Genomic DNA, 13,765 nt, shown 5'->3' with positions numbered 1-13,765 from the left:
GTCTCTATTAAAAACACAAAAAATTAGCCAGGCATGGTGGCGGGTGCCTGTAGTCCCAGCTACTTGGGAGGTTGAGGCAGGAGAATGGCGTGAATCCGGGAGGCGGAGCTTGCAGTGAGCCGAAATCCTGCCACTGCACTCCAGCCTGGGAGACAGCAAGACTCTGTCTCAAAAAAAAAAAAAAAAAAAAGAAGTCTGGGGCCCTTGGCCCAAGGTCTCATACAAATATTCTCATGGGTTGATGGAAGAATTTTATTTTTAAAAACTAGGAGAATGTAAGAAACAACTAAAATCAAAGCCAAGGTCTTTCACACAACTGCCTTCAAGTGTTCAATTAGATAGCAATAATAATAGTATTAACAACAAAAACTCACCTAAATAAGAGTATACAAATATATTGTGTTTATTTTAAGGTGTTTATAGGGTTACCAGTTGGATAGGTCATAATATATAGAGATATGGGAAATTAAGACCTATGAAGTTTTAATTCTTTGCATAAGAGTATACCCTTGCATCATTAAAAAAAACATAGAAAAACAGAAATATGTTTCAAACTTGTATGTAACATATATATATATATGTGTATACATATGTTCAACTTGATCATTTAGGTTCTTACTGAAATTATTTATTTATTTATTTATTTTTATTATACTTTAAGTTCTGGGGTACATGTGCAGAATGTGCAGGTTTGTTGCACAGGCATACACGTACCATGGTGGTTTGCTGCACCCATCAACTCATCATCTACATTATGTATTCCTCCTATCCCTCCCCTAGCCCCCCACCCCTCAACAGGCTCCAATGTGTGATATTCCCCTCCCTGTGTCCATGTGTTCTCATTGTTCAACTCCCACTTATGAGTGAGAACATGCAGTGTTTGGTTTTCTGTTCCTCTGTTTGTTTGCTGAAGATGATGGTTTCCAGCTTCATCCATGTCCCTGCGAAGGACATGAAGTCATCCTTTTCTATGGCTGCATAGTATTCCATGGTGTATATGTGCCACATTTTCTTTATCCATTCTATCACTGATGGGTATTTGGGGTTGGTTCCCAGTCTTTGCTATTGTAAACAGTGCTGCAATAAACATACGGGTGCATGTATATTTGTAGTAGAAGGATACATATTTCAAATTTCCTTTAAAGGCACAACAGACAAAACATGGACTCTCAATCTAAACTCTGAAAAATGACAGAAAAGGAAAACCAGTGAACTAAGAACAAGTATTTAAAAAGTGAATTATAAAAAGCAAATACTGTGCTGCTGGGTAATCAATTGACTCCCCTTACCTGGAAGTCAATAGGATGTCTTAATTTATACTTTAATAAAAAAAAAGAAAATATTTAATATTTTGAAGTTCAGAGAAAGAAAATTAAGCATTCTCCATGAACTCCTCAGAAATGTAGACAATTCTATAATGAATGCATTTTTGAACTTAACACAGTAGGAAACATGGGATTTGGTTGCTGGCACAAAGGCTGCGTGGTATGGCTTAGCCTTATGCCCTACCATCGCCCTCACTGACATCCCCTGTTGTCTCGCTGTAGGAAATACTATTGAGGATAATTATTGCATGAGTTTCAAAGGCATTTTGTACTACCTCTGAGATAAGGTATATTAAGGCTATAAAATATTATCTCTTAAAGAGTCACAGGATTAAAGAAAGACATAGGGTATTTGGAACTTTAAGGCTCTTCCTGAGGGAGGAGCTTCCACTTCACCAAGGGATTAAAGTCATCTTCAAGATCACCCAGCTCCTGCTCCTTGGCGAGCTCCAGGAAAACCTAAAAGGAAGGAAAGCAGTAAAGAGAGGAGAACAATGCCATACTGCCTCCTGCAGCTCCAAGCAAATGCATTATACATGTATATTCCATGGATGATATAGAATCACTAAAAATGACCCACCTGCTCCAGGGTAGACTGTGAAAGGCTGTACTCCTCCAGGTCGAAGTTCTGTTTAACTGCATAAGAATGCACATACATTAGGAATTCTATTTTTTTTTTCAGTGAGTTGTACCAAGTTATGAACCAAAATACATGCAAGTAGATCTTAAACATAAAAGATAAGGTAATAAGTATTCTTAGATTAAATATGGGAAAGCAAATGCATGATATAGTCATATAACAGGAGGAAAACTCCATCCCATTGGTCTAGAGTATTGGTAGAGGGACCAGAAAACTGGAAAGCAATAGCAGAGATTCCAGAGCACCTGTGCAGAACAAGCTAAGAGATGGTACCCTCTGTGCTAGATGATGACCACGTACCCCTCTATACCAGCCCTCATTCTTGTCTACTCCAAAGGCTGATGTAACAGATGTCTTCTGGTGGATGTCACCAATGGCAAGCCCATCAGGAAGGACAGGGGATACAGGAGGTCAAGGCATTTATTCTTTCACTTCCTCCCTGACACCAAGTGTGTGCCTTGTTTCTCTCAAGGTAGTAGGTTCTACATGACTCTACCCTCAAGTTCAGGTCACCGCTTCCTCTCTTAGTCCCTTTGGACATAAGAATGGTAACACTTCTACCGTTTCTTGTCTCAGGTAATTGCACTGTTTCATGTACCTTTGCAAAGAGTCTCATTGCGGGAAGTCAGGGACCCCTAACGGAGGGACCGGCTGAAGCCACGAGAGAAGAACATAAATTGTGAAGATTTCATGGACATTTATTAGTTCCCCAAATTAATACTTTTATAATTTCTTACACCTGTCTTTACTGCAATCTCTGAATATAAATTGTGAAGATTTCGTGGACACTTATCACTTCTCCATCAATACTCTTGTGATTTCCTATGCCTGTCTTTAATCTCTTAATCCCATCATATTCATAAACTGAGGAGGATGTATGTAGCCTCAGGACTCTGTGATGATTGTGTTAACTATACAAATTGTTTGTAGAGCATGTTTGTTTGAGCAATATGAAATCTGGGCACCTTGAAAAAAGAACAGGATAACAGCGATGTTCAGGGAACAAGAGGGCTAACCTTGAACTCTGACTGCCAGTGAGCCGGACAGAATGGAGCCATATTTCTCTTCTTTCAAAAGCAAATAGGAGAAATATCACTGAATTCTTTCTCTCAGCAAGGAACATCCCTGAGAAAGAGAATGTGCCCCTAAGGGTAGGCCTATGAACGGCCCCATGGGGGCGGCCATCTTTTATGGTCAAAGCTGAAGGGAGGAAATAAGCCCCAGTCTCCTGTAATGCTCCCAGGCTTATTAGGACGAGGAAATTCCTGCCTAATAAATTTTGGTCAGACAGGTTGTCTGCTCTCAAACCCTGTTTCCTGATAAGATGTTATCAATGACAATGTGTGCCCAAATCTTCATTAGCAATTTTAATTTCGCCCCATCCTGTGGTCCTGTGATCTCGCCCTGCCTCCATTTGCTTTGTGATATTTTATTACCTTGTGAAGCATGTGATCTCTGTGACCCACACCCTATTCATGCACTCCCTCGCCTTTTGAAAATAGCTAATAAAAACTTGCTGGTTTTACAACTTGGGGAGCATCACGGAACCTGCCGAAATGTGACGTCTTCCCCGGACCCCCAGTTTTTAAATTTCTCTCCTTTGTATTCTTTCCCTTTATTTCTCAGACCAGCTGACACTTAGGGAAATAGAAAAGAACCCACGTTAAATATCGGGGGTGGAGTTTCCCCCAATAGAGTCTTCTGACAAACACAAGTTCCTTGAATTATCCTATTTTGAGTTTACCGTCTGATACCAATTTGAACTATGACTGAGACCCCAACCATGTAGATACATAAGAAGAGGAAGATAATGAATGGAAAAATGAGACTGGAAGGCAAATATTTCTTTTGGACAGTGACAGACTGCTGTGGCATTTTCTTTCTTCTTTCCATGGACATAGGACTAGTCCCTATCTTATATCTGGAAACATGTGAAGAAGAAATACAGTGGGTGGCTGACTTCCCTGCACTTGTAGAGTTTAGAGAAGCAAAGATGCTTGTGTGTTTCTCATGGATTTCAAAAGGGAGGTGTCTTGAGAAGATCACCTGGAAAGGTAAAGGGGTTTCAAGGAAGGGACTCAGGGGCTGCCAGGTGGTCACAGGAGCCAAAAGCAGGATGCATCACCCACCCCAGGGAGCTGTAGTCAGAGGTAATAGATGAGAGGGGAAAGAAAGTCATCAAGGAACCCATAAAAGCACCCAGTGAAAGAAAGGGCCAGCAATTCTTCATTTTTATACTGGAGACCCCAATGTGATATCATAGCTCTAATGATCAGATCAAGCTCTGATGCCATATTATCTTTTCTTTTTTCCTCTTACACTACACCCTGGAGAGGTCCAAAACATTCGTTTATGAGTCACGGAGGAAATAGAGAAAGAAAAGACATAAAACTGATCATTTCACTTTCCTAGCTGTAGGTCTCCAAATTTGAGGCAAGTCTGACCTGGAAAGGGCATGTGAGGCTAGGGTTTTGCTGGAGTTTACATTACTCAGAAGAGATTGGTGGTAGGAAAGAGTGAATCTATGCAACAAGGCAAAGGGATTGCCATGGAGCAGGCATTTTGCTTGGACGACACTGTGCCTAGCCCATTCAATAAGTGTATCACACCTGAGAATGTAACGGTGTCCAAGAACATTTGGAGGAAAAAATGCTAGCTTACATCTCCACATTTTGTACTTTGTGTCATCTTCACATATTGGAGCAAGAAATTCTGATAAATAGTTGTTTTTTCCCCTGAATGAGAACTTCACTTTTAGCAAATTAAGTACTGCAGAGGGAATCTGAGGTGGGAGGGAACACTTTTGAAACAGAAACATCTACTCATGCAGGCTTTTTTAAAAAAGCCTCTAGGGAGGCAGCCTTCCTGAAACATCAATCTCTGCTCCTAATCCATTATCAAATACTTCCTGTTGGTCTTACTGTGGAATCCTTCCAACTGGAAAGATGCCGACAAACCACTGGGACATAATGGTCAGTGTGGTCAGTGTAAAAAATGGCCACATAGACCACAGGGTGAGATTGACCAACAGGATGAGAAAGTGAAACGAAAACCTATTTGGGTGATCCTAACCCTGTCTCAAGAATCTCATTAAAAGCTAGGATGACCATCCTGGCCAACATGGTAAAACTCTGTCTTTACCAAAAATACAAAAATTAGTTGGGCGTGCTGGCAGGTGCCTGTAGTCCCAGCTACTTGGGAGGCTGAGGCAGGAGAATTGCTTGAACCCAGGAGGCAGAGGTGCAGTGAGCCAAGATTGTGTCACTGCACTACTCCAGCCTGCCAGCCTTGTGACAGAGCAAGACTCTGTCTCAAAAAAAAAAAAAAAAAAAAAAAAAAGCTAGGATGCTTGAGGCCTCTGATGAAGGCGGGTGACAAGCCAGAAAGTATAGCTCAAGAAGAGGCATGAGGTTTCATACACTAACTCATCAGATTTAATACACTAACATGACAGGGAAAAACCAAGCCCCTGATATATCGATGCAGTATGCAAAGACCAAAATCCAAGGGTCTAAAAGGAGTCACAGATTAACACACCTAAACAGAGACAGGAACCTCCTTATCTGCATCTATTAATAGATGGCTATCAAACAATACATAGAGGCAAAAAACAAATTCATATGTTTCTGTTTGTATGAATTTGTGGATAATCTATGCCTGAGTGTCAATGGCAATGGTCTCTTTCTCCCAGAGCCTGGTTCAATTACAGTAGGGTTCCTTAGCCCCAGCACTAATGACATTTTGGTTGATCATTCTTTCCTGTGATGGATGACCAATGCGTTGTAGGGTGTTTAGCATCATCCCTGGCCTCCACCCATAGAAACCAGTTGCATCCAACCTCTCTGTCCCCACTTGTAAGAACCCCAAATCTTCCCAGATATTGCCAAATCACCCCTTATTGAAACACACTGGATTAGCAGTCTTAGTAATGTATTAATGATGTGATAGCATAATTCTATGTTTATGTATTTTTTTAAATACTGGTTTTATGTCAGATTTAGGCTTATCCATTTCCCAGAGTTTTGTCTCTAAACAGTCACCCTTACCTATCTCTAATTTGAAGAAAGCCTGTGATAAAGGTCGCACATCCTCAACAGGCAACTTATAGACCATCAGGGAGGAGAACCTGTGAAGGGAAGAGAGTGAGGCTGAACTCCAGGTGTCCAGGTTGCAACCCCTGATGGGTACAAGTCTAAAAAGGGCAACAAGGCTAGGCACGGTGACTTATGATTCCTATAACCACTGCAATTTAAGAGGCCGAGAGGGGAAGATTGCTTGAGCCTATGAGTTTGAGACCAGTCTGGGAAACAGATTGAGATCCCATCTCCACAAAAAAACTTAAAAATTAGCCAGGCATGATGATGTATGCCTGTATTCCAAGCCACCATGGAGGCTAAGGCAGGAGGACCTCTTGAGCCCATGAGATTGAGGCTGCAGTGAGCGGTGATTGCACCACTGCACTCTAGACTGGGTGACAGAGTGAGATACTGTCCCAAAAAATAAAGATATTTTTATTTTAAAATAAAGAAATTAAAAGGAGCAACAATATCGTCAACAACTGGTTTAAATATTCACATCTGTATGGTGTTAGAGAGACACTCAGAATGTAAGTGCTCTTTGATCAACAAGAAGTCAATCTACTAAGAGGAGGAATGAAAGACAAAGGGAAGGAAATTGACAGCCCCTGTGCCTTATGAGGGGAAGAAGCAGAACTACTTACCCTTCTTCTTAGTGGAAGAGAGTAGCATTTCAGTAAAAAGAACTAGATTCTGCTCCTGTCTAGGATTCTACACTCTGAGCCTCAGTTGATTTTACTGATAATAATATATAGAAATGTTAAGAGACACCATTCACTGAACCTTGACTGATGCCTGGCACTCTGGCATGGGCTTTATGAAGGTGATCTCCTTTAATGAGGGATGGTTTTACCCTCTGGAAGGAACCCCTGAGATGACCTAAGTGCACGCATGCATCAGGAAGTATCTGGTGCATGTTAGAGCCCCCATGCATGCTGATTCTCTTACAAGAGTCAGCTTTCAAATCGGCACTTTGTTCTCTTATTTCCCTCTTGTGGGAGCCCTTGGAATTGAATTTTCTCTAAGTAAAGTACTTGCAATTACCATAGAGTAAAGAATGAGAAGATAAAGCTCTTACTCTGTCATCATAGTGGAAATATAGAAACAGAAACCAAGGACTGTGATAATAAAACAAAACACCCGTGTCCACCTTTCCTGCCGAGCAGCCTGGGGGAAAAGCCTCAGGATCTCTGCGTGGAGGGGCTCCACTTGTGCCAGGTTCTTCACCTTCATCTCCAGCAGGTAGTCTTTGCCAAATTTGCTTTTCAGGTGTTGGATGGAACCAATACATCTGGAGGTAAGAGAAGGATAAAGTCAAGCAAGAAAAGAGAAAAATGCATGGCTTGTGATGTTCAGCCTCTGGAGGCCAGAGTAAGACCACATAGCGTTGGGAGTAACCATGCTAGCTCTTCACAATGGGTAGGCTGGTTCAGGGAAACAAACTTTGTTCATAGCTTACAACCTGGGGGTTGAGCGCCGGCTTTGACAGGCACTCACCTCAGCCTTCCCGACACCATGATGGCCACTCGGTCACACACCGCCTCGGCCTCTGCCATGTAGTGGGTGGTCAGGAGGGCGCCCCTCTCCGTGTTTCTAAAGGTGGCCCGGATCACCTGCCTAAAGTTAAGTCGAGGGAAAACACAAACTCATGGGTATACTCAAGGGATCTGGAATTTTTTAAAAGAAGTTTCCAGCAATGCACAGATGAAACATGCAGCGAATTCAGACTAGACAAAGAAGGGGTGTGTGTAGGGATGACAGGCGTGGAAATAACCAAACTATTGGTTAGAGTATATAATTCAGAGCATAGAAAATGATATTGGGTAAGATACTGTTTATAAAAATACTAAGTTCAGGAATATTTATGAGAACGCAGTGGGAGTAACGAAAATTAGGAGAATTTACTAAAAAGCTAGATAATCATGACATACTCTCCATAGGTACAAAATGACAGAATTCAGAAATTTCCCAAAAATAATTAAAAAATATATCGAAGATTTGGAATTTTTTTTCCTCCGTAAGAACTGTATATCAGCTGATGTTGCAGAAAGATTTAAAGCTTAATTACAGATTGATTTGACTGTATAAAAATGTTCCATGTAGGAACAGACACAAAAATTATTCGAGCAAACATTAGGGTGAGATAATATAGCTTTTTCTTCTGAATAAAAGCTGGTTGTGATTTGAAATCAGATAATTTTTTTTCCTAAAATACTGCTTTTCCTGATACTGTGTGTGTCTTTCCCTTTCTACGTAAACAATGATTTTTCACGCCAGTTTTCACAGGATCAATACACTTATGCAAAGGTTGCTCATGATAGCACCTCACCACATTTGCTGCTGCCCCTCGGGGTCCATCCCGGTTGATGGCTCATCCAGAAGCACCACTGACGGGTTCCCCAGGATGCTCAGCATGAAGCACAGCTGCAACGGGAGAAACAGCCCCTCTGGTTCCCATCTATGGCACTTGCAGAGCAACACCAAGCCCTGCCCATACCTTTCGCTTTATTCCCTCTGACAAAGTCTTCACAGGAGCCTTCAGCTGGTCCTGCAGCTTGAGCGCATCCGCTAATCTGAAGAAAACAGAGTCAATCCACATGATCCCAACACTGACGAATGTACGTGGGAGAATGAGCAAATCAGGAGAAACATGACGGTGGGGAAGGTGTTTACGAGTGGTCAGAGTGGTCATAAAATTTAAACCATCTAGGTACTTTATGAACCTTTCATAGTCATCAAACTCATATTTTCAATGATGTCTTTCCATATTAAGAATAATCAGGCTGGACTGGGCACAGTGGCTCATGCCTGTAATCCCAGCACTTTGGGAGGCTGAGGAGGGCGGATCACAAGGTCAAGAGATCGAGACCATCCTGGTCAACATGGTGAAACCCTGTCTCTACCAAAATCACAAAAATTAGCTGGGCATGGTGGAATGCACCTGTAGTCCCAGCTACTCAGGAGGGTGAGGCAGGAGAATTGCTTGAACCTGGGAGGCGGAGGTTGCATTGAGCCGAGATTGCGCCACTGTACTCCAGCCTGATGACAGAGCAAGACTCCATCTCAAAAAACAAAACAAACAAACAACTAAAAACCAAGAATAATCAGTCTGGGCGCGGTGGCTCACACCTGTAATCCCAGCACTTTGGGAGGCCAAGGTGGGCAGATCACCTGAGGGTCAAGAGTTCAGGACCAGCCTGGCCAACATGCTGAAACCCCATCTACAAAAATATAAAAATTAGCCTGGCATGATGGCGGGTGCCTGTAATCCCAGCTACTTGGGAGGCTGAGGCACAAGAATCGCTTGAACCCAAGAAGCGGAGGTTGCAGTGAGCACTCCAGCCTGGGCGGCAGAACCAGACTCCGTCTCAAAGAAAAAAAAAAGAAGGAAAAGAAAAGAAAAAGAATAATCAATAAACATTTTTCTCCCCAGGCTGAAAGTGAGAGAAAACAACACTGAACGGAGTTCTAAATGACCAAGTCTGTTCCCACAAGCATGGGGTCATCAATTAGAACCTCCCTGTCTTCATTTTGTGTGTATGTCATTAATACAGCATGCCCTCAGCAAAGAAGGGGAGTGCCCCCAGCCCCAGGTACCGTGTGATGGCGATCGTCGCATCCCCTTTCCTGAGCCCTTTCACGGCGGCGTACACCTCCAGGTGCTGCCTCACTGTCAGGTTGGGCCACAGCGCGTTCTCCTGAGGGCAGTACCCCAGGAAGCCCAGGGGGTCCTCTCCACCGCTCCCTTTCAAAATCACCTACACGAAAAAGTTCACTCTCAGATTCTATCCCAAATGTCACGTATATGTGTGTGCACGTAAGTGCGTACTTCAGTGGTGCCCGTCTGTCCACACACACAGGTGCTAAGTGCACAAACACAAATCAGCAATCACTTAGTTCTGGGGAAAAGTGGTAAAAGCCCACTTTAAAAGGCAGACATTCCATGGTTGTCCGTTATAGTGTAGACTTTATTACCAATTCCATGACCATGATTGAACTCAAGGTTGCTGATTTGAGTAGCTTTTACTTGGCTTCATTCATTGATCCAAATATTCACAGGAATAGATACTTGTTGAGAAATCTGTTTCACCAGTGATAATTAAAATTATAGGATTTATCTTGCAATAAGGCAGTGGTTCTCAGCCAGGGGAATCCTTCTTCTAGGGGATATTTAACAATGTCTGGAGATACATTTGGTTGCCACAATTCATGTGTATATGCATTGGGAAAGCAATATTACTGGCATCTAGTAAGTAGAGGCAAAGTGTGCTGCCAAACATCCTAGTATGCACAGAACAGCTCCCCACAACAAAATGACATTATCAAGTCCATAATAATCAAGGTTGAGAAATCTTGAACTAAGATATGAACAAAAAACTTTGAGCACTGTGTTTAGCCCATAGGAACCAATATATACATGATAGCATTTATTATTTTTATGAGGCAGACTATGCTTTACAATAATAAGAACGTCTAATGTGTCCTCAGTACTTGCTATGTGCCATTATCTAAGCATATGATATAGGTTTAATTACATTATCCTATCTTTACAGAACCCCTGTATGTGTTAGGTATTCATTTTATCATTGATGTTTTACATACAGAAAATTAACACGAGCATGGATTATGAAACTTGTACAAGGTCACAACAAGGTACATCTGGGACTTGAAGCTGGGATCTACCTTTCTCCATATTGGTCAGGCTGGTCTCGAACTCCCAACCTCAGGTGATCTGCCCACCTCGGTGTCCCAAAGTGCTGGGATTACAGCTGGGAGCCACTGTGCCCAGCCCTCATTTGCATTTTTAAAGACTGTTCTTGCTGCGGTGTGAGGCAAGAGTGGAAATGGAAGGACAGAAAACCTCTGTAGCAATGAACACCACTGTGCGACTTTCCTTTGTAAACACTCCCTCTGACATTGACCTCATGTTAAAGGTCAACAGCATTTCCTCTTTGAAGTTGTGGTCCTTTGGCTTCTGTCCATCATTTTCCCCAAACTTGGCCTAGACATATCACCAAGTGGTACTCATACATTATTCGAGTTTTTGCTTTGCAATTCAGGTAATTATCCATTTTTTTCATTACATCTGATTTCTCTTGTCTTAATAAATCCTGGATCTTTTACCATTAGCCCAGAATCACTATTGTCCTTCAAGAATGTCAATGTATCTGCAATAATACCCTCAACTGCTCTGTCACTACATTACATAATCAGGGCCAAGAAATGTTTCAGTAATTGTAAGAAAGTTTCTGTGGTATACACCTTCTTAAAGACCTATGAAGTTTTACTAGCTAATGGACTGTTATTGTTACACAAGTCACACATAATCTTTAATTATATCATATAGGTAGAGGACAGTCATTAACTATGAAGACTCATGACTCTGCAACCACATAAGCAGGAGTTGTCATTATTCTGACAGTGGTTTCTAGTGTCATGCTGGGTGAGGCCATTAAATTCAACAAAGTTCATGGGATACATAAATCAATAAAGCAAAGATATCTGACTTTGAGGAAGGTATATTTCCTTTTAATATCTTTATTTCTCACTCAATAAAAGGCATAGTATATATGATACGTAGCCCTTCTCAGAAACAAACTGTTTTTGGAATTAAAGACATAAATTTTTAATCAATCCTCTTTATTCAATGCATAAATCACACTAAGTGATTAAGGATCAACTACATAGTCTATTATTGCCATCAGTGTTCATTGTAAAATGTTTATCGGAGGTAGCACTAATGACCACATTCTTGTGCATTTTACTGACCTGTCCTGCAGTTGGTTTTGTGTCTCCAGTTATCATCTTAATAGTTGTACTTTTACCAGCTCCATTGTGTCCTAACAGCCCTATAACTTCGCCTGAAAGAAAGTGGTATGCTCAGAAATATACAAATAATTGCAACAAAAATAAAAGCAAATACCATTTGAGGGCTCACTGTGTGTCAAGTGCTATGTGAAATGTGCTGTATACATTATTTCACTTATTCCTCTCTCTCTCTCCCTCACACACACACACACACACACAAAACTGAGCGTTATAACTAGCTTCATTTTACAGGTGAGGAAGCTAAGACTTAAAGAGGATAAATAACGTGCCCCACGTCATACAGACAGCAAGAGGCTGAGCTGTAAGTTGTAACATATTTTGATTCCAAAGCCTGTTGCACTGAACACCCCCCCACTACCACCACTTTCACAAAATGTGCTGTTTTGGGGGAATGAAGAAAGCACTGCTATGCCTCCGTTGGCTCCCTTCTGTGTAGTATTCGCCGCAATAAAATTATCTAAAAACTATACCATCCTTCTTAATGGAAAGACCACCTCTTTTCATTGTTGTTGTTCTGTCTGTTTGTGTTACAGAACAGACATAACTGTCTTCCTATGTAAAGAAAAAACGTCGTTATCTTTTCAACTGAGGCTTTCAAGCAGAAGGAGCAGCCTTAGCCTGCTGCGTTTGTCAATAGATGCCCCAGATTCAGACACTCTTATTCCCTGAATAATCCAGTCTTCAGATTCAAGATTGCTCTACTAACGGAATTACTGTTTCCAACCTTTTTTAACACAAAAAGAGACATTTCTTGTGGCAATTTTTTTCTTCTTTTTAGAAAAGCAATTTTTCTTTTTGCCTGCATATTCCTTCCGTAGACAGCTGGCAATGATGACAGGTGTCTGTAAAGACAAGTAAATAGCAACAGGACTTTATTCTCATCTTGAACTGAGAGAATGCTCCACACTCTTGTCACCAAACATTTCCTTATACAGAATCATGAATCAAACCACTTCTTCCCCTAGAAACTGCCATTTTCAAGTGAACTCTCACAGTCTATATTCCTATAAGGAAAGGGCATTTGCACCATATTCTGGGATTTGTTCTTTGGACAGCAGGAATAGACAGTCACTGAACCAACAGATTTGATAAGACACACACTCCCATAAACAATCATGCACACAAACACACATACACCTCAGACAAGCTCTCTGAATGACTTGCAGTAAGCTTTACTTTGGTTATAAAACACAAAATCTTACTTAAGTTTTGTAATGTTTAGCTGTACTTATCAAAACCACGACCCTGAAAAATAAATCGATATAAGTCAAAGTCTCTGTGTATGTGTGCACGTGCGTATGTTTCTTGAGACAGGGTCTTGCTCTGTCACCCAAGCTGGGATGTAATGGTGCAATTATAGCTCACCGTAGCCCTGAACTCTCAGGCTCAAGTGATCTTCCAGCCTCAGCCTTCTGAGTAACTAGGACTACAGGCACATGCCACCATGCTCTTCTAATTTTTTTTTTTTATATTTCATTTTGTAGAGATGGGATCTTACTTGTTGCCCAGCCTGGTCTCAAACACCTGGCCCTAAGTGATCTTCCCACGTCAGCCTCCCAAAGTGCATTGTGTGTGTTTTCTTTGCTCTCTTAGATTTGTGGGCCTTGCATACCCACTGAAGTCAAGTAATAAGCTGTATGTGTAAGAGTGAAAGAACCCAAGTGTTTTTCAAAAACTAAACTTAGAAGATTGCTCACTTTATCTGTCAGAAAAAAAAAAAATTTTTGATGAAGAACATTTCTGAGTTCTACCTCATCAAAGTCTCCGACAGCCATAGCATTTGCTGTTCTCATTCTTTCCATCTGGATATCTTCATCCTCTCCTTCAGGCTCTTCTGGGTTTGGAAAAACAGCATTGCTTCTTGGAGAAATTCTGAAATCAAAACAGTGTGATAA

General features: G+C 41.4%; 1 protein-coding gene across 2 annotated transcripts in view; it reads right to left on the bottom strand.

Annotated features, from left to right (window-relative positions):
* Nucleotides 1-379: 379 nt before the first annotated feature.
* ABCA9 (ATP binding cassette subfamily A member 9) overlaps nucleotides 380-13,765 on the bottom strand; it is a 77,775-nt gene continuing 64,389 nt past the window's right edge. The window contains exons 29-39 of one of the 2 annotated variants that reach the window (XM_008011980.3): nucleotides 13,622-13,742; nucleotides 12,595-12,712; nucleotides 11,811-11,902; nucleotides 9,639-9,799; nucleotides 8,539-8,614; nucleotides 8,371-8,465; nucleotides 7,539-7,658; nucleotides 7,192-7,332; nucleotides 6,012-6,091; nucleotides 1,906-1,961; nucleotides 380-1,784 (exon numbers count right to left, since the gene is read on the bottom strand). In XM_008011980.3, coding sequence (XP_008010171.3) covers nucleotides 1,686-1,784; nucleotides 1,906-1,961; nucleotides 6,012-6,091; nucleotides 7,192-7,332; nucleotides 7,539-7,658; nucleotides 8,371-8,465; nucleotides 8,539-8,614; nucleotides 9,639-9,799; nucleotides 11,811-11,902; nucleotides 12,595-12,712; nucleotides 13,622-13,742 — 1,159 coding nt within the window. In that variant the 3' untranslated portion in view covers nucleotides 380-1,685. The remainder of the gene's footprint in view (nucleotides 1,785-1,905; nucleotides 1,962-6,011; nucleotides 6,092-7,191; nucleotides 7,333-7,538; nucleotides 7,659-8,370; nucleotides 8,466-8,538; nucleotides 8,615-9,638; nucleotides 9,800-11,810; nucleotides 11,903-12,594; nucleotides 12,713-13,621; nucleotides 13,743-13,765) is intronic. The other variant, XM_037993246.2, reaches the window with a different exon arrangement.

This window comes from Chlorocebus sabaeus, chromosome 16 (assembly GCF_047675955.1).
Source record: "Chlorocebus sabaeus isolate Y175 chromosome 16, mChlSab1.0.hap1, whole genome shotgun sequence".
NCBI lineage: Eukaryota > Metazoa > Chordata > Mammalia > Primates > Cercopithecidae > Chlorocebus > Chlorocebus sabaeus.
This window is presented reverse-complemented; position numbering and strand designations above follow the sequence as displayed.